At 42.1% G+C, this 18,317-nt stretch overlaps 1 protein-coding gene across 1 annotated transcript; it reads left to right on the top strand.

Annotated features, from left to right (window-relative positions):
• Window positions 1-686: 686 nt before the first annotated feature.
• tent4a (terminal nucleotidyltransferase 4A) lies at window positions 687-14,077 on the top strand (the record flags this gene model as incomplete). Its single annotated transcript, XM_028596876.1, has 12 exons — window positions 687-1,722; window positions 5,860-5,983; window positions 7,401-7,447; window positions 7,547-7,667; window positions 8,699-8,806; window positions 10,252-10,380; window positions 11,188-11,401; window positions 12,061-12,187; window positions 12,276-12,379; window positions 12,845-13,029; window positions 13,545-13,703; window positions 13,955-14,077. Coding segments are annotated over exons 1-12 (2,265 nt in total), but the record flags the coding sequence as incomplete, so codon positions are not given.
• Between the last annotated feature and the right edge of the window lie 4,240 nt (window positions 14,078-18,317).

Below are 18,317 nucleotides of genomic sequence, written 5' to 3'. Positions count from 1 at the left end.
TCTCCCTCTCTGGCTAATGTTTATGTAAATTGTATTTTGTTGAAGAGTGATGTTTTATTTATATATATATATATATATATATATATATATATATATATATATATATATATATAGAGAGAGAGAGAGAGATTTTTTACACATTCAAATTAGGATTTTATGTTTACATTTTATGTCAGAGCTTTCCTAAACAGAGGCCCATGAAGTTGTGGATCCCTACCTGAACACACATTCCCTTTGAATCCCAAACTATCAATGTCCCGAAAAATTCACAGTTTTGCATTATGTAGTATGGATATGTTATGTGCCAATATTTAAAAATAGCTATCATTCCTGCAAGATTCAGCCACTACCTCCTAGTTGTAGGGGGATGCCCTATGAACCCACCCATTGGTGATGGCCTGGGGATATAATGTATAGGCCTAAGGACCTCTGGGCTCCAGGCCCAGCTTCAAGATCCGCTGGATCACAGGATCCTCATTCATTACTGACGATTTACCGTGGACTCCATTACTTGTTGTTCAATTAAATGTTTATTAAATTAAAACTAAAATATATATTCCGTGCAATTCATCAAACGGCCGGAGTGATGAAGAAGTGGGCGGATGGGGGGGCGCAGTCGTCGTTAAAGAAACCCCTCGTAGAGCGCATGCGCATGGATTTGAAGAGATAGAATACGCCATATTGAATTCCCGTAGGAAACGGCTAGCGTTTTTTCCCCCAGCTAGCGGTGTAAAGGGGCCACTTTATCTATGGTCCTGATTCGGTTTAATGTTTAAATACTTCTCTTCTTCGCAACCCCGGACAGAGCAGCGACATTTGAACGGCCCCGGTAGTGGCGCAGATTGACAACGGGCTCGCTAGTGATACTTGTAGAGGGGTTACCAGAGAAAGAAGTTGAATGGATCCGAGGGTAGCTTGGATTCAGCCCGAACAGAAAGGACCTGCGAACGCCTTATGGATGCACGTCTGGGAGACCTCTCAGGGAGTACGGACACTCTCCGTTCAGCACCAGCTTCACAATCAAAACCACAACCAGTGCGTGAATTATGCTGCGTTGGATGTTTTAAAAAATGTGGCGACCGCGGTGGCATCGAGCAAGAGCATTTGCAGCAGCACCGGTAACGTTGCTGCCAGTTTAAGCAGCGGCAGCAGCCATCACAGCATCATGAACGGCACTACTAGTATTAACGGCGCTGCGATTTCCTCGCTGGGGATAGCGCTGTCCAACGGGAACGTGTGTAGCTCCTTCGCCACGACGAACGCCGCTGAACCAGGTAAGGGCAGACCCCTGCCCCAGAAGACGGGATCTGTCTCTTCGTCCTCTTCACAGGAATCCGGGGCGGACAGCCCCCCTTCCAGCTGCTCACTAGAGAGGACTATGGGTAGCAATGAAACGGGCAACATTAACAAAAACGTCGGGGGTGCCAATCTGCTATTTAGCGTGAGGGACAGCATGGACAATAATGTCAACCTCTACCACCGTCTACCAACGTCACAGGAGCAACCGGCTTTTAATTTCCCGCAGGTTTGCGGGAGGCGCCACCAGGTTCACCCCTCTGTACCTGTAAATCAGACACACAATCACCATCCAGGCCGAAGGAAAAGTGACAACAAAGCAAGCACTTATGGGATGAACTACTTGCTTTCAAACTGCACTAATGGCAATTATGCGAGCACTTGGACGCCCTGGAAGACGAGGAAGTACAACCCTGGGCTCCTCGGGTGAGTGAACACTATTACTGCTGTAGGAATTTAAAAGGCTAACGTTAACATTTTCAGTTTGTTTTCACGTTAATGGTTAAAAGACGTTGTTACATATTGCGCAATAACGTGTGTCAAGTATTCTGGTAACGTTAGAATGTGATGTAGCTATTTTCAACGCAGTTAACGCTATCAACGACAGTATACCTAGCATTGCAGTTTAAACTGGAGTTGGGCTGTTTGCTGGATAGCTAACCGATAGACAGCGGTGGTTGGCTACAAGACCGGAAGTGCTCTGATTTCGCCTGCTGAAGTTTGAACTGGGCCGCTAAAAAAAACAAAATACAAATATAGCTACAACACAAACCATTGCGAGAAACGATTAAAATACGTGCATTGTGGGAACTTGACTTAGAAGTGTGTTTTAAATTGTTTATTTATTTAGGTTTTGACCGGATATGTGCTTTTTAGTGTTTGTTAGCCTGATGAGCCTAACTTAACGTTAGCTAACGGTTGTTCCCTTTTGTCTCCGCATTAAAGTTAGCAAACTAGCAATTTTAAAACAAAACGAATACACTTTTCCCGTCAAAATTATGCCGAATTAGAAAGTAGAGTTTAAACTCTTAGCTAATAGCAAACTGAAATAATTATAAAATACTTCAACCTGGCCAGGTCTTAGCTAACGGGGTTGGATAACACTTAACGTGTGTAATGTTGGGTGAAGTTAACTGAACTTTCAGGTGATCCCCGGGCAGTCCAACTTTTGTTTAATTGCTCGGTCATGAAAGTTGATCAGTCTGCTTAGAGTGAGAGTAAAATGAAACTTTGGGTTTAAAGGAGGAGCCTTGATATTGTATGTTTTAGTAGTTTCCGCTGCATTAAACCTAAATAAAAGTTAAACTAATAGAAGTTAGACTGTTCCTTTAGTAAGTTTAGTTATGCACGTTTTCTTGACTTCATCGTATTCCTATCTTGATAAATTGCCTTTATGCCCAAGTTATTCTGGGTGCAGTCACAGTTAGCTGTCTTTTTCCTTCAGGGTGACATAACAGATAGGGTGGGACTTACATATAAGTACCATTGCCAAAATCTTCCAAAGTAATAAATAACAATTTATATGAACACAGTTTGAATACAGCTTAAGTGGATTATATTTTTAGTGTAATGTAACTTTTTTTTTTTTTTTTTTTTTTTTCGGTTTGGTATCCATGCATGATTTGTGGGGGTTGTATAAAAAAAATGCATGACACCTACATTGTTGTAGTGAGAGCTGTGTAACTGAAATATATTAACTTTATTTATTTTTTTACGTTATAACGGTAGTTATTTTGCTCAGGCAGAAGCCTCTATCCATAAGAATTGACTAAAGAACTTCCAGATGTGTTGCAGGACCGTGTGATATTTGTAATGGCTGGTTGCACCCATCTGGGAATTTTCTAGGAATCGGTGTTTGTCATGACAGCACTTCCACACGCTTGATGCTCAGTTCCCTAATAACACACATCCTAAATTAACTGAAAATGTATGTTGTCAATTGATATTTTCTCCTGCAAATAGTGAATGAATAACAAGTGAATTTGTGTTTGTACAAGTTTTGGCTTGTGCACTGATACATCTTGCAGTAGTTTGCCTTCAGGGGTACCCTTTGAAGTCCCACATAGAGGGATTTGCGCTTCAAATTGAAAATGCTAATAATTGTGTAGTTATGCTGCATTGATATTGGGATGATCAGAGATAAGGTTAATAGAACACTGTGGTAGTGTGGTCATAGACTGCACCAGTGAACACCATTGATTACTTGAACACTGAGCCCTAAAGTTGTTGAAGAGGTGATGTTTGACTAGTTTGTCAGGGATGGCAGTTCTTATTTTGACTGTGGGGGGGGGGCCTAACAATAACCATGCCCTCTGTCAGCGGTGGACTATTGGCATGGATATGCACTGGCAAGAGTTTTTACCCAAGAGTGGGCACATGGGCTGACTACATTTCCTCCAGGGCTCTGGTAATTGTGACAGTCTCTCTGTTTTGTATTTCACACTGACATCATGGCACGCATTCCTAGAAAAATGAATGGCCACAGGGTTCCACTCTTCAGAGGCATTTGACTAGTCAGAAATCTTTACGTTATATGCGTTCCTCTGTTGGAAAAAACAAAACCATCCATATCCGCAATAACGATGAAGCCAGGGGCATCAGGCATACTCTTGCTGATATGACCCTCAATGTTTTACTAAACCTGCGTCAAATTCTTCTAAAAACCTCATAGGCCTGTGTTGTTGTACCGGTTTCTTGACGAGGAACAAATGTTCTCACTGAAAGTAAGATTAGAAAACTTATAGGCTACAAAGTCTCCCCCCTCCCTTTTTTATCATGACCTCATAGTTTCACATAGTTGTGATATTAAAATAATTCAACAGAAAAGTAAATGTGGTTTGAAGCTATTTAAAATATAGTCATTAATACGCAAAGAGCAATTTGTTTTTTTATGGATTTCCCATTTTCAATTTACAGTTACTAAGATTTAACCCCCCCTAGGGCCGACAATGTCGTATATGACAGCAAACTACACGTTTTGTCATATATTTAATATCTCCTAGGGTTGGGACGATATGCTTTTACCCCGATTTGATTATTTCACGATACATAAGATAGACTTTTATTAATCCCACACTGGGAAAATTCCTTAGGTACCGATGGGTGCCGATTAAATTTGTATTGTCATTTGAATTTATTGCAGTTCTAGAAGTATTGCGATTCCATAGTATTGCGATTTTCTACTCCTTTAACAAAAACAAACGTTGAATAATACACTTCTAGAGATATCACGAGGCATTTCTAAAAACTAAATGTTGTCTAAAAAAGAATACACATCACATTTCAGTCAGTATGACATCTATTTCATTTGTAAAGACGTACATAACATCGATTTTCTGCTTTTCGTCTGTTTAGCTGGATCCAGATATGATGTAGTCGCCGTCAGCGGTACTGTAGAAACAGAAAATATTGTGGTGACATTGGAAACAAAAAAATCACGATACTTAGGATTTTGCTATTGTGTGTGTTTTTTTTATTTAAAGATTTTTTTTCGGGCATTTTAGGCCTTTGTTTCCATAGGACAGATGAAGACATGAAAGGGGAGGGAGAGGGGGGATGACATGCAGCTAAGGGCCGCAGGTTCGAGTTAAACCCGCGGCCGCTGCGTCGAGGTGTGTGTGTACGCGTGTGTGTGTGTACGTGTGTGTGTGTACGTGTGTGTGTACGTATGTGTGTGTGTGGGTAGGTACGTATGTGTGTATGTATGTATATGTGTGCCTGCTCTACCAACTGAGCTAACCCGGCCACCGGATTTTGCTCTTGTGCTATGCACCTTGTGCTTTTTGGTACTCAGGTCTGAAGTAAAGTTGAAGCTAACAAAACTAGGGCTGCCACCTCTTAGTCGATTAGTCGACTAATCGGTCGTTTTGGTCTTAGTCGACTAAGATTTCTTTAGTCGATTAGTCATTTCTTATGCTTATTCATGCTTAATTACTCATTTCCAAGAAACTTCTGAGCACATTTATGGTAAACACAAGATTTAAAGTGGTGCTTTTGCAGGATTAATTGTGGAGAAACTCAGTTTTACAGATGGTTAATTAACTACATTTATATTTTGCTTTTCTAGTCTTAACTACCTCTCAAAGCGCACAGCTCTGTCAATTAAATCAACTAATCGATTAGTCGACAAAATTGTATAAGTGTTAGTCGACTAAGAATTTCTTTAGTCGAGGACAGCCCTAAGCAAAACAGAACTCCATGATATTATTTTAGTAGAACATACTATGCTGTTGCTTTGCTTCCCCGGCTCTGGAGTGATTGCAGTTAACCAGCACAGCGATAAGAAGGAAGTATATCGTGGGCCATCTGGAGAGTGTTTTTAAATTCCAAAAATGGTGTGTAATCAAGTCAATTTTTTTTTTTTTTTTTTTTTTTTTTTTTTAAGAAGATATCCTCATTTCATTGTTAGTTGTATAGAAGTTTGCAATAAATAATGTGAAATACTCCAAAGCGGAAGAGAGATTTCACATCATCTACAGTTCCTTCTTTCATACCGGTCTGTGTGGAGCATGACTGTTGCAGCGCTGAGAATAACCCTTATCGGTCATCCTCCTCTCTGACCAGACTCCACGAGGAGGTGATGGACTTCTACAACTTCATGTCTCCTCGGCCGGAGGAAGCCGCTATGAGGAAGGAGGTGGTGGACCGGATAGAGAGGATCATCAAGGAGCTGTGGCCCACTGCAGATGTAAGAAACACACACACACATGCTGCTGTTAAACTTGGATGGATTTTCTTAATATCTTAGAGAGCACTGTCTCAAATCATGCCGTCCGGTCTTGGAGGAGGAAGTATTGGTGCACAGACGGAACGCTTTCTTGATATACTGCGTTTTTAACTATTTTATTTTATTTTTAAAGGTGAGGCGGTGTTTTTACAGTAGCCAGCTAACTTAGCTTAGCACAAAGACTGGGGACAGGGTAGCCAACTAGCCCGGCATTGTCCAAACGTACGGAAATTGGGCCACCAGTGCGTTTTTAAAGTCCCTAATTAACGTGTGGTGTCTCATTTGTTTAAACCGTACAAAAATCAAATTGCATAGATGACAGTTTGCCATTATGTACCAGACTATTTCTTGGTCAGGAGCAATAACTTCCCGGAGTCCCTACTGGTTGCGTGGCAACTGGTACTGGCCAAGAATTAGTTTGGCACACAATGTCATACATAGGAATATTAATAAAAAATTTGAGCTGCTATAATCAAATATAGTGAAAGTCGTTGTGGCACATTTGTGGGAAGTCCTGCAAAACTGACTCCTGACCAACACTGTATTCTGACATTTTTCTATTTGTTAGCAATGGGTTTTTGTTTGTAAGCTAACCAGCAAGTGCATTATCATGATGCTAAATGATGTTTCCATAGAGGAAAAGACCAGGCCACAGAGTTGAAGTTACAAAAAGTAATTTAATTAAAAGTAATAATAAGTCTGTAAAGTGTTTTTAAAAAAATATGCTTATTTATATTTTTGAAGTGCACTCACTTTCTACGTGCAGAAATAGTGATGGAGGATCCTGCAGCTGGTTGAGTAGTGCAGCGACGTAGGGTTGACGTAATGCCCCTCTCATTACTTAATCATGTAAAACACGCGCAGTTGTGATTTGTTGGCTGCCAGTCTCCCCCCTCCTCCACTGTGAGCCCGACTGTCAGGGAAAATGGATCAAGCCCCTGATTTGTACCAGCCTCCCTTTTCATTTTAACCTATTAATCCCGGCCTGTCTTTGTGCTATTGCCTTGTCGTATTTACCAGACGGAAAGGGAAAGAACGCTACTCTGCTTTCTTTAGAGAGCTTTCGCTTGCGTGCCCCAAACACTGCATTTCTTTTTTTCTTCTAGCTTTTGTATGCTTAATTTGGCAGCTTACTCCGCTTGTCAGCATTTACTGTCCCTGAAGTGGCACAGGGAAATACCTAGTTCTTTTTTAGTTTGCGAACATTTGAGTTGGATTTGTTAATCATCAAGACAAATGAGCTTTTGTACGATACAGGATCTGTACTGTCAAAAGCATGTAGCCAAACCCATTATAAGTTAGAATGTGATAGGAAAGGCTATGAAGTGTTGGTGTTTTTCGTCAATGTTTTCATATTTCTTCAACATTGCTTTTTCAGGTCCAAATATTTGGCAGCTTCAGCACAGGGCTGTACCTTCCAACAAGGTAAGACCTTAGTATTTAAGAAAAAAAAAAAACTCAACTTTTTTATAACGGATATGTTCAACATTCTGACTGTTTTTGTTGTTTTTTTTTTGTCTTCAGTGACATTGACCTGGTGGTGTTTGGGAAGTGGGAGCGCCCGCCACTGCAAGAACTGGAACAAGCTCTTCGCAAGCATAACGTGGCAGAACCTTTTTCCATTAAAGTGCTGGACAAGGCTACAGTAAGTAACCAGGGCATCTTTCTGTCTTCATATCAAGTCCCTAAATAAAGCCACACTGGTTCTGCAGCAACAGGTATCCATCGAACCCACATTTGGCACGTTTTATCACACGTATTTGATAAAAAAAGACCATTTAAAATTCCATGTACACTGATGCAATGATTAATGATTTGGCACATACAATAGTTTGACCATTTTTAATTTCCTAAAGGTTTAATTCCTCTTCTAATTCTTCCTAAGTAATAGAATATTACAGCCCCAGTAAATGGGCAACCAATTGTAACAAACTTAGCCAAATGAAAATTTGGCAGCACTTATTACATTCCTAGAAAAGTTGTTCTGGACTTCAAGTGGTCAGTTTGATGTAAAAAGCTTTGACTCTCATATCCATGAGGATATGAGGGGGGGAGAAACTACTCAATTAGTGCCTTCCATCTGTTTGCGTGATAGGTGGTGCACACTGCCAGTTGTGTGTTTTATGTTTCCTGTTAAACTGTAAATATACAGTGTATTGCTTATGCCCACTATAATATTACAATAGCAGTGAATACTTTGTCAGCTCTAGTCCACCTAAAGTTAAAACTGGTCATCAACTACTCTGCCTCAGGTCAGTGATACACCACTGTTTACTTTTGTCTGTTCTTTTGTAGTTCTTTATTCTTTTGGGAGTTCAAATACAATTTTTGCAGCTAAAAATGCATATAGTGCCTCAAGGCCACTTAATGCGGATACCCATTCTGGTGGAAGTGGTATGGTAGCATGCACTATCATCCTGTGGGGTGTGCACACAAACAGGCTATCCACTGCAAGCTACAATGATGTCTTGACTGACATGATAATAGGTAGTTAATGGCAGAATTTTCATTTTTGGATTCATTCCGTCTAAAAGGTAGTTGTCAGTCGTGCCCCCCCTCTCTCTCTCTCTCTCTCTCTCTCTCTCTCTCTCTCTCTCTCTCTCATACATAGTGACTGAGCTGATGACTTGACTGTAATGTTTGCTAATACTCACTGTCATTTTTTTCTCCCTTCAGGTGCCAATCATCAAGCTGACAGACCAGGAGACCGAGGTGAAGGTGGACATCAGTTTCAATGTGGAGACTGGAGTCAGGGCGGCAAGCTTCATTAAAGATTATGTTAAGGTGAGATGTACCGTATATATAGCCTTGGTCCTGCCGCTGTCAGGATGTACAGCTTACGGTTACAAATGTTAACTAAGCATTAATTTAGTTAGTCATCGAATCAGACCAGAAGGGATCAAATGTGCACCTTTTTGCTACTGCATTTTAAAACCAGATAGGGATTGTGAATTGAAGTCTTCGCGGACTAAACGAAGTCCGGCCACAACGCACAATACAAGCAGTACTTAGATATGGAGGAGGAGAGCCGTAAAAGGTTATGTAGACATATTTAAATAAAAACCACCAGAGGAGTCACATAATTACTGTTTTACAGTGGGGTCTAAATACAGAACTTTGGATATTGTATTCCCTCTGTGAATCAGGCAAGCCAGCAGTTTAAAGCATGACACTTTACTTCACTCCAGTCTTGCATTGGCACATCTCCTTTCCAAAGTGGAGCTGGAACGGACCCCAGCAACTGTGCTCGGTAGAATGTCCACTTAACTCAAACTGAGTCTGTGTGTTGCTGAAAACCTTGTTGCCAAATGTACTCGGCAGAGGTGAAATCCACCCCATGGCTCTGGCAAGATTTCTGCCAAAGGTGGATCTTTGCCTGCTTTAGTCACGGTTGTAGTAGCTAATGCATGAGAGGAATGCCAGGTGCTGAAGTTCCAGTGAGCTGTCAGGGTCTGACTTTTTCCCCTTTTTGTTGTTGTTGATTTTTGTGTTATGGGACTCTGGGAAAACGTGTCCGAGCTTGAAAGCCGGCTGCTGACAACCACACTTAGCATCAATCCAGGGATAGTTGATGTTGAACGGTGATTGCGTGGGTGAGACCAGACTCCAGTGAAAAGGTCACCTCGAAGCCAATCCTCATACTGTATGTCAGATTCCCATGCCAGCCACTTGGAGCAGCGTAGCGCCCAGTCTTGTTCTCACTTCTTAAAAGCAAACCAAGTCCTGCTGCTCCACTGGCACATATATGCACACACACAGGAGGTTATGCTTTCTTTTCAATTGGAAAATGAACATATTTGTAATTCCCATTCCCAGGCCTTCTGGGGTTTCAGCACATTATCAAGTCACAGGCTCTACGAAGCCTCGTTTTTTTTAGAATGTTTGACCCAGTTGGAAAGATGGAGTATTTATGTGGTTAGTGAGAGGGCTACCATTCATACATGGCATTGATAACAAATTATGATTAGTCAATTGCCTCAACTTAAAGCTGGGGGAGGCAGTTTCTGCCATTTATTTTTGTTTTTTTATTAAAGCTGCAAGAGGTAAAATTTAAAAACACAAGACTGAACCACTGTGGTTTCAGCAATAACTGTGGCTTCAGCAGGGGGTTTTCACTGGTTTGGCACAGTATGCTTTAGTCACAGTTACTGCGGAAACATAACTAATGTACAAAACTGTTTAACTGAATCAACCATTCTCATTCTCTCGGTCTCTTCTTCCACTTTCAGATGTATCCAGTGCTGCCTTATCTGATCTTCGTACTGAAGCAGTTTCTGCTGCAGAGAGATCTAAACGAAGTCTTCACTGGGGGAATCAGCTCTTACAGCCTCATCCTCATGGTCATCAGCTTCCTACAGGTACATCGAGATGCAGACACACACCCCGAATGAAAACCTGTGTTGTAATGTGAGCAGAAAGTAGCCCTAGTGCAGGATGTGGTAGCAAGTTGCACATTGGGAGCAATTTCAGAGGTAGTAGCAGTGCTAAAAATGGCGACATTAGCACTATTCTACTATATTAGCCATAGTGTGTCTTAAAGGTCCCATATCATGCTCGTTTTCAGGTTCAAACTTGTATGTTGGTATTCTACTAAAACACGTTAACATGCTTTAATGAAAAAAAACACCGTTCTCTTTATCATACTGTCTGTCTGAATATACCTGTATCTGAAATGCTCCATTATAGCACCTGTCTCTTTAAAAGAAAAATAAAGCCCAGTCTGCTCTGATTGGTCAGTGTTTCCAGGTCTTCCACATGTGCACTCTCTGCATCTCTGTACTGTCATTTTAGCCGAGAAATGACTAACGACACTATAGCAGATCTATCTATCTATCTATCTAGAGTTTCTTACTACGGGCTGTGTCCATTTGTCTGTGGATTGAGCGTTTTCATACTTTCACAGTATTTATATAGCACCTCGAGCTGCTTTTTATAATAAAAACAATACATGGAAATCTCACTTTTTACAATATGGGGCCTTTTAGGGTAGTAATACCAATACTGATAGTTGCAGCAAGAAGATGATTCATAGTGGAATTAGTAGTAGTAAACGGCTTCCCACATATCCAGCGTTGGGCACAGACACCGATGGTAATCTTGACTAATGCATAGTAATACTTGTTTTAAATACATACTAATCCAGTCTTTCTGTGCTTGCTCTTCAGCTCCATCCTCGTATCGATGCCCGAAACCCCAATGAGAATTTGGGCATTTTGCTGATTGAGTTCTTTGAGTTATATGGCCGCCATTTCAACTACTCGAAAACAGGGATTCGCATCAAAAATGGAGGCGCATACATAGCCAAAGAGAAGATCCCGAAGGCCATGATAACTGGATACAGTCCAGTCTTGCTCTACATAGAGGACCCACTGCTCCCAGGTGTGTGTGTGTGTGTGTGTGTGTGTGTGTGTGTGTGTGTGTGTGTGTGTGTGTGTGTGTGTGTGTGTGTGTGTGTGTGTGTGTGTGTGTGTGTGTGTGTGTGTGTGTGTGTGTGTGTGTGTGTGTGTGTGTGTGTGTGTGTGTGTGTGTGTGTGTGTGTGTGTGTGTCAGCTGCTGACTCCAAGAACAAATACCTCTGCAAACAGACTAGCATCAATCATAGAAGTCAGTCAGTATGAGGTTGTTAGTGAACTGGTTAACAAGTGAAATGAGCCTGGACCTGTCATTTTAAACAGCACAACATGGCAAATGTCATCTTAAAGTCACTATGTGTAGTATTTGAAAATTTCTCGTTTTGGTGACATCTGGTGGTAGTTTCAAGAGTGACACGGTGGCATACAGCAATGGGACACACTAATTGGGTTTAAAAGCAACACAGACTACACCAATTTTCACCAGGATTGTTTTATGTTTTTACAAACAAGAATATCTATCTATCTTAACTCCATGTAAAGTTGTGGTGCTAACATAAATTGCAAATCTCTGTATGAGCATGTAATATTCCACAGCAAGGGAAGCGTTTAGAGTTTGGGCCCATCTTATTTCTCTTTACCCTTGTAATATTTACTATTGTATTGTCGTGTCTTTACTCCACGTAGGTAATGATGTGGGGAGGGGTTCCTATGGTGCCTTTCAAGTCAAGCAGGTGTTTGACTACGCCTACACTGTCTTGAGTCACGCCGTGTCCCCACTTGCACTGTCGTATCCCAACAAAGACTCTGAAAGGTCAGTATTCAATCCACTCAGCAGCACCAAAGAAATTCTGGATAAAGGTGGTGCTCTTTTAAAGCCCTTCTCTCTCTCTTCCCCGCAGCACCATGGGCAGGATAATTAGGTTGACCCAGGAAGTGATCGACTACAGGGAATGGATCATCAAGAAGTGGGGGGGCAGGGATCTGGCGCGAACTGACAACAGAGGTACGGTTCCTCTGACTTTAATGAACAAATAACTGCTTGTGCTTATCGTGATAATTTCTTCAAACTAAGGTAATCCAATTTCACCTCTGTATATTCTATATTATCTAATTATGCAATTGACATCCAACATAATGCAGTAATATATGCCACCCACTTGGTACAACAACATGAAGCATATGCTTTTTTTTTATTCTCTCCAACTCATCTAAAGGAAGCACACCCAGTTTGCATCTAATTTAATTGTAGTGTTTATTCTAGTAAGTGGAAAATGTGTTATTAAACAGATTGTTTGCATCAGATAAATTACACCTACTGTAATTGAACAGCTCCAGATATGATTAAGAACATTTGAGAGTTCAATAGTCTACTGAAAAAGTACACTATTTTTAATGTATACATAATAAAATCCACTTGGCAAATGATGTAGAATCTGAGAGTCCCTGAACCTTTCATTTGTTTTGGTAGTTTCACCTCCCAAGGAGCCGGTGTCGTCGGAGCAGGAGCCTTGCGTGCTCGGTGGTGGTGTCGGATCGGAGGAGCAGCAAAGGGACTCTGTGTCGCCCCACAGCGCAGACTCCCCCATGTCCATCTCCAGCCCCCAGCAGCACTCTTCAGCCTCCTCTGTCTCCTCACTGTCTGGATCAGACAACGTAAGCAAATGCATACACACAGGCGGGATAAGCACATGAAGTGCGCACTGTTAAAGCATGTTATGTGGGTTTTGCCTTTTTTGTAAGTAAGAGTTTACACTCAAAGATGGGAGATAGAAGAAGGATTTGTAGTAGAAGTAAATTCTGACCTAGTTAAGAGTCGATCAGCGTAACGGCTACTCTGTTGAATGCGGACAGCACGAAATGCAGTCGACACTAACTGGTATAAAACGCCCATGACAAACTGGGAAATTGCTGCAGACCTCTACCAAATTTCACCTCTGCAGATGATATATTATCTGACACAACTACAGTTTGTTGGGATTATCCAATTGACATCCAACATAATGGAGTAATACTGCCACCTACTTGGTACAACTACATGAAGCATATCCTAATTTATTCTCTCCAACCCATCTAAAGGAAGCAAGCCCAATTTGCATCTAATCTAGTATGTAAATGGGAACATTGCTCAACCGTGCTCATTGTTTTTCCCTTTTTGTGTCATTTGCCAGGACTCTGATTCAACGCTGCCGTGTCAAGTCCTTCCACCTGCCTTGCCACAATACACGTCTATCCCACCCCTGGGCCTAGCTTTGCCACCAGGCCTCAGCATGGGCACCGGCAAGCCCTGCATGGGAGGACACCATATCCTCTTGCCTCCAGGCTCACAGGTAGGCACACAGCATTAGGGATTACACTGCAGCTTAGATAATGTATGGAAATTAGGAAGGGATGGTTCACATTTGGATCAGGAGTTAAGGGGCTCTAATAAAAAATATCATACCAAATAGCTTTGGTAGCTTTTTTTTTTTTTTTTTTTTTTTTTTAAACCAGACATTTACAGCATTGATGAAATCAAGAACAACTGGATGTTGTTGCTCTTTCCTGTTACTTACTTATTGTCCCTTTTTTGTCCTCCCAGGCTCGCGTCTCACTGCCCGGTGGTCTAGCAATTCACTCCATACCTGGCAGACAGGTGTGTATAGACACCGGGCTCCCCCCCTTCTTCCACATGCCCCCCCCAGCCCATGCTCATGCCCCTGCCCCCTCCAGCCCCCAGCCTCCGCCCAGCCCCCACTCCAGCCACACACACAAGGTAGGCGCCGGATGCCTCAAACGCACTGCACTGTCGAGGCCAACTTGACACACACACAATGTGTATCTCATATTTTCTGTTTCTCTTCCAAGTGTGTGATTTCTCAACCAGGAAATCCAGAGTTCTCGCGAGAGCACAATTTGAATTTGCTCAGCGAGTCACTCTGGCGTTGAGTAATGATGCTCATTAACTATGCCCTTGTAGCCGAGCTGCACCAATCACATCGGTGTATCTGATGTAGGCGTACCAGAGGCGAGCTAAACAGATGACGACAGTTTAATCTACCAGTTACTGTAGCTCTGCTGGTAGCTAAGCGTATGGGGCTTTGGATACGTATCCCCGTGTATTGTTGTGATTGGTCGCAGTGTTGTCCAATTGCGTGCGGTGAGATTTTCAAATTCACGCTTGAGTTGGGCCATTTTCATTATTCAATGCCAGACCCTTAATCTTTTGGAATTAAGTCTGGATTTCCAGGCTAAAATTTCTCTCTCTCTCTCTCTCTCTCTCTCTCTCTCTCTCTCTCTCTCTCTCTCTCTCTCTCTCTCTCTCTCTCTCTCTCTCTCTCTCTCTCTCTCTCTCTCTCTAAAAAATGACATTGCCATCTGTAGTCCATAACTATCACTGGTACACACATCAGACTGAACGTCTGATGTGTACCTGTTGCTATGAGAAATGTCATAAAGAGGGACTTTTTAGTTCTCACAGCCTACTGGCTTGTTAAAGGAATAGTTAAATTTTTTTGGGAAAGATGCTTCGGCAAGGCAGCTTTATTTGTATAGCGCATTTCAGCAACAATGCAATTCAACGTGCTTTACATAAAACATGAAAGAACAGTTAAAAACGGCTAAAATAGAATGAAACCGCTATGAAATAAAAGAATATAAGTTAAATTGCTGTCTAAGAAACAAACAATTACTCAATAAAAGGCAGCATCAGAAAGAAAAGTCTTCCGTTTGGGTTTAAAAGAACGGAGAGTTGTAGCAGGCCTGCAGCTTTCTGGGAGTTTGTTCCAGATATATGGCGCATAAAAACTGAGCGCCGATTTGCCACGTTTAGTTGGGACTCTGGGGCCAGAAAGCAGACGACCCGAGAGGTCTGGATGGTTCATAATTTAGCAGCAGATCAGAAATGGATTTTAAACCAACAGTAGTATTTTTAAAATCTGCTCTTTTGAGAGCCATTGTAAAGACCTCAGAGGAAGGCGTATTCCCTTTGGATGCAAAGAGTTAGATAAGAAGATTGATACCACTCATATTTGTACGTTAATTATAAAGGCACAGCGTGCAGGAAATTAGCTTAGCTCGACATTCACACTGAAAGCAGGAGGAAACATCTAGCCTGGCCTTTTTATTTTATTTAATTTTTTTGCTTGGTTGGTTAGTTTTCCATTTTGGTGCATCATCCGTAAAGTAATTACAAGTTTGTTTATATATCTTCTCTCTCTCTCTATTCTTTCCACCTCTCTCCAGAACGGAGCCAAGTTCAACGTGAAGGGCTTCCACAACCCGCCGCTGGTCAGCAGCCCTGTTCTGGCTAACCGCGGACACACACACACACACACCCACACGCACACACAGTATCACCGCAACACTTGGCGACGCAGAAAGAGGGACAGCCTACCGGTTAGCCTCAGCAGATAGAAACCACTCCCCTCCTCCTCCCACACTTTTTTTTTCTCCCTCCCCTCTCTGGTTGCAAAAGCCCTGACTCTTGGCTCGTCTGGAAGGAGGACGGACAGACAGGCAGACAGGCAGACAGGCAGAGGACCAGAGACCCAGAGACCAGCAGTTTTCTCTCTGTGGCTGCCGCCGCATGGAGCAACAGCCCTCAGCTCGCCATCTTCTTCCTACTATCTCTACCTTTTCATTTCTGCATGACTTCTTGTCACAGTTTTTTTTTCTTTTTTTTTTTTTTTTTCAGTATTAGGTTGATTTCAGTATTTTTTTTCTTTTTTTCCCCCTCATCTTTGTTTCAGGTCTGTTCCTGTTTATTTTTTGTTGGACTTGGTGGCGCTGCCACTTCCAAGTCCACTTGACCTCGTCTTGACCATTGCAGTCAAACTGCTTTTTTTCTTTTTTTCTTTTACAGTATATACACTTAAAACAAAGGGTTTCATTTTGTGCAATAATGTTCTTTTTCTTTTTTGGAACTAAAGTAAATGGTTATTTAATTTGTGTGTGTGTATATGTAAAGGCATTTTTATACAGTTTTATTTTTGTAGAGTTTTAAAATTTTGTTTACAAAACCTTTCCCCAGGCAGCATCTCTGGAATGTGTGTGTTCCTCAGTTGTTGTTTCGGTGCATGTGTGGGAGTGTGTGTGTGCCAGTCTGTAATCGGGTTGAGACGGACCCCCCACCCCCTCTCCTTCTCTTCTTCTCTTCCCTCTTTACTTGTGTTCTGTCTGAGAAAGAGAAGCAGGAACAGAAAGGGGTACGAAGCTCTTATCTTGATATTCCTTCCATTTGTCTTCGTCTGTCCTGCGCTAATGGGCGAGGTTAACGTGGAATTCCTCCTGGAAGTATTGTTCCTCAGTCCAGTTAGTCTTAAGGTGTCTTGGAGGGGAAGTGGGGGAATGGAAATTGCACCCTGGGATATCCTGAGAAACAAGAGGATGTAGTTCAGTTTGGGCCTGGAAGAGGTAGCTCCCGAGCAGATAGAGCTCTAGCGGTGCCACCTCGAGATTGTGTGTAATGTGTATACCTCTGTATGGGTGTGTCCCTCTTATGGGGACTGTACTGGTGCCATATTGAGTCAGTCTGGGGAAGGCTGCTAGTGGCCTGCTAGTTTTCTCTCCACTGGAGGAGATTTTTAAAAAGAAAAGCTTCCAGACAGTGCAGAATGTTGGCCTCAAAGGCCCTGTTCTGTTCGACATATATGCTAGTGTGTTTTCATGTGTTTGTTTGGGGGGTTTTTTGTCTCTTTTTTTTTTTTTTTTTTTTTTTTTTTTTTTTTATTACATGTCATAGGAGGATTGGGGCCAAGAAGGCAACCGCGTGTCTGACTTGAATTTGAAGATCAAGATTAGGGGCGAGAGGTCAGAAAGCCACTGATTCCAGGTTCAGAGAAATCCTCAGTCTCTCTAGGACGTGGTTGTGGAAATCTGATCCCAGGCCTGAGGTCAAAGCTGTAAATCAGTGCAGACCAACACTAAGATGCTCAGCGATAAGGTTTTCTCCTTTATGGTCCTGGACAAAGGAAAAGGAGGGGAAGGAGAGAGAGGGGGGGGGTGTCTTCCTGAACCAAGGACCCTAGTGAAAGGGAATTATATTTTGATTCCATTCAGGAATCTTGTGTATATTTGATTGCCAGGTACTTCCGCTAATTGTTTGCAATGCCTTTTCTTTGTGTTTACTTGGAGTGTGTGTGTATGTGTATGTGTGTGTGTGTACACGTCGTTTTCTGCGAGCACACTGCGTCCCAAATACACACTCGCAGACAGGACTGTCGAAGGCTGTGCCTCGCCCAGAACACTACACACGCTGGTGTTATTACTATGCAAGTGGATTATTCTAATTATTGTGTCAACGCTCGTCCGTTGTTTTTTTATTTTTATTTTTTTTCAAATGACAACACTGCTTATTGGACTGGAGTGATGTTAATGACTGTCAAGACTCGCAATCCAACTCATGTGAACTACAAGTCCATCTTCCCCCCCGCCCCCTCCTGTATTTGTATGAAGGTCCTGATATGTTTCAAAGTGTAGTTTTCTACATTCATCAGTCAAATGTAAGGAATGGGGGATGTTGATGTCAGTGGTTGGGTCTGTGTAGTGTGTGTGTGTGACATAGTGAAACGTGTGTGAGAAAGTATCGAGACTCATGCCTTGCCTTCGCAGGTTTTTAACCCGACGCCCAACGGTTCATGAGCCAAGTGCACTCAGAGAGCGACTGGCACTCTGCAGGTGCACTTCAGAAGGGGCCCTCAAGTGTCCACCAACAATTCTCTACCTTTTTACTCCGACTCTGTTCAGTACTGTTACACTATTTATGTTTCCCTTTTTTTTCTCTCTCTCTCTCTCTCTCTCTCTCTTTTAAACCATCGCAACTCTGATCCCTCAGTCAAAACTGCACCTGGCATCAATTCAATCTCAGATGAAGGGTTTCTGTTTTGAGCGATGGCTTTACAGGCAGTGCAGATTATGAGCTAATCATCGCCTCCCAGCTAGAGAAATTCCTTCCACGTTTTAAC

The sequence above is a fragment of the Perca flavescens genome, chromosome 14 (assembly GCF_004354835.1).
Source record: "Perca flavescens isolate YP-PL-M2 chromosome 14, PFLA_1.0, whole genome shotgun sequence".
NCBI lineage: Eukaryota > Metazoa > Chordata > Actinopteri > Perciformes > Percidae > Perca > Perca flavescens.
This window is presented reverse-complemented; position numbering and strand designations above follow the sequence as displayed.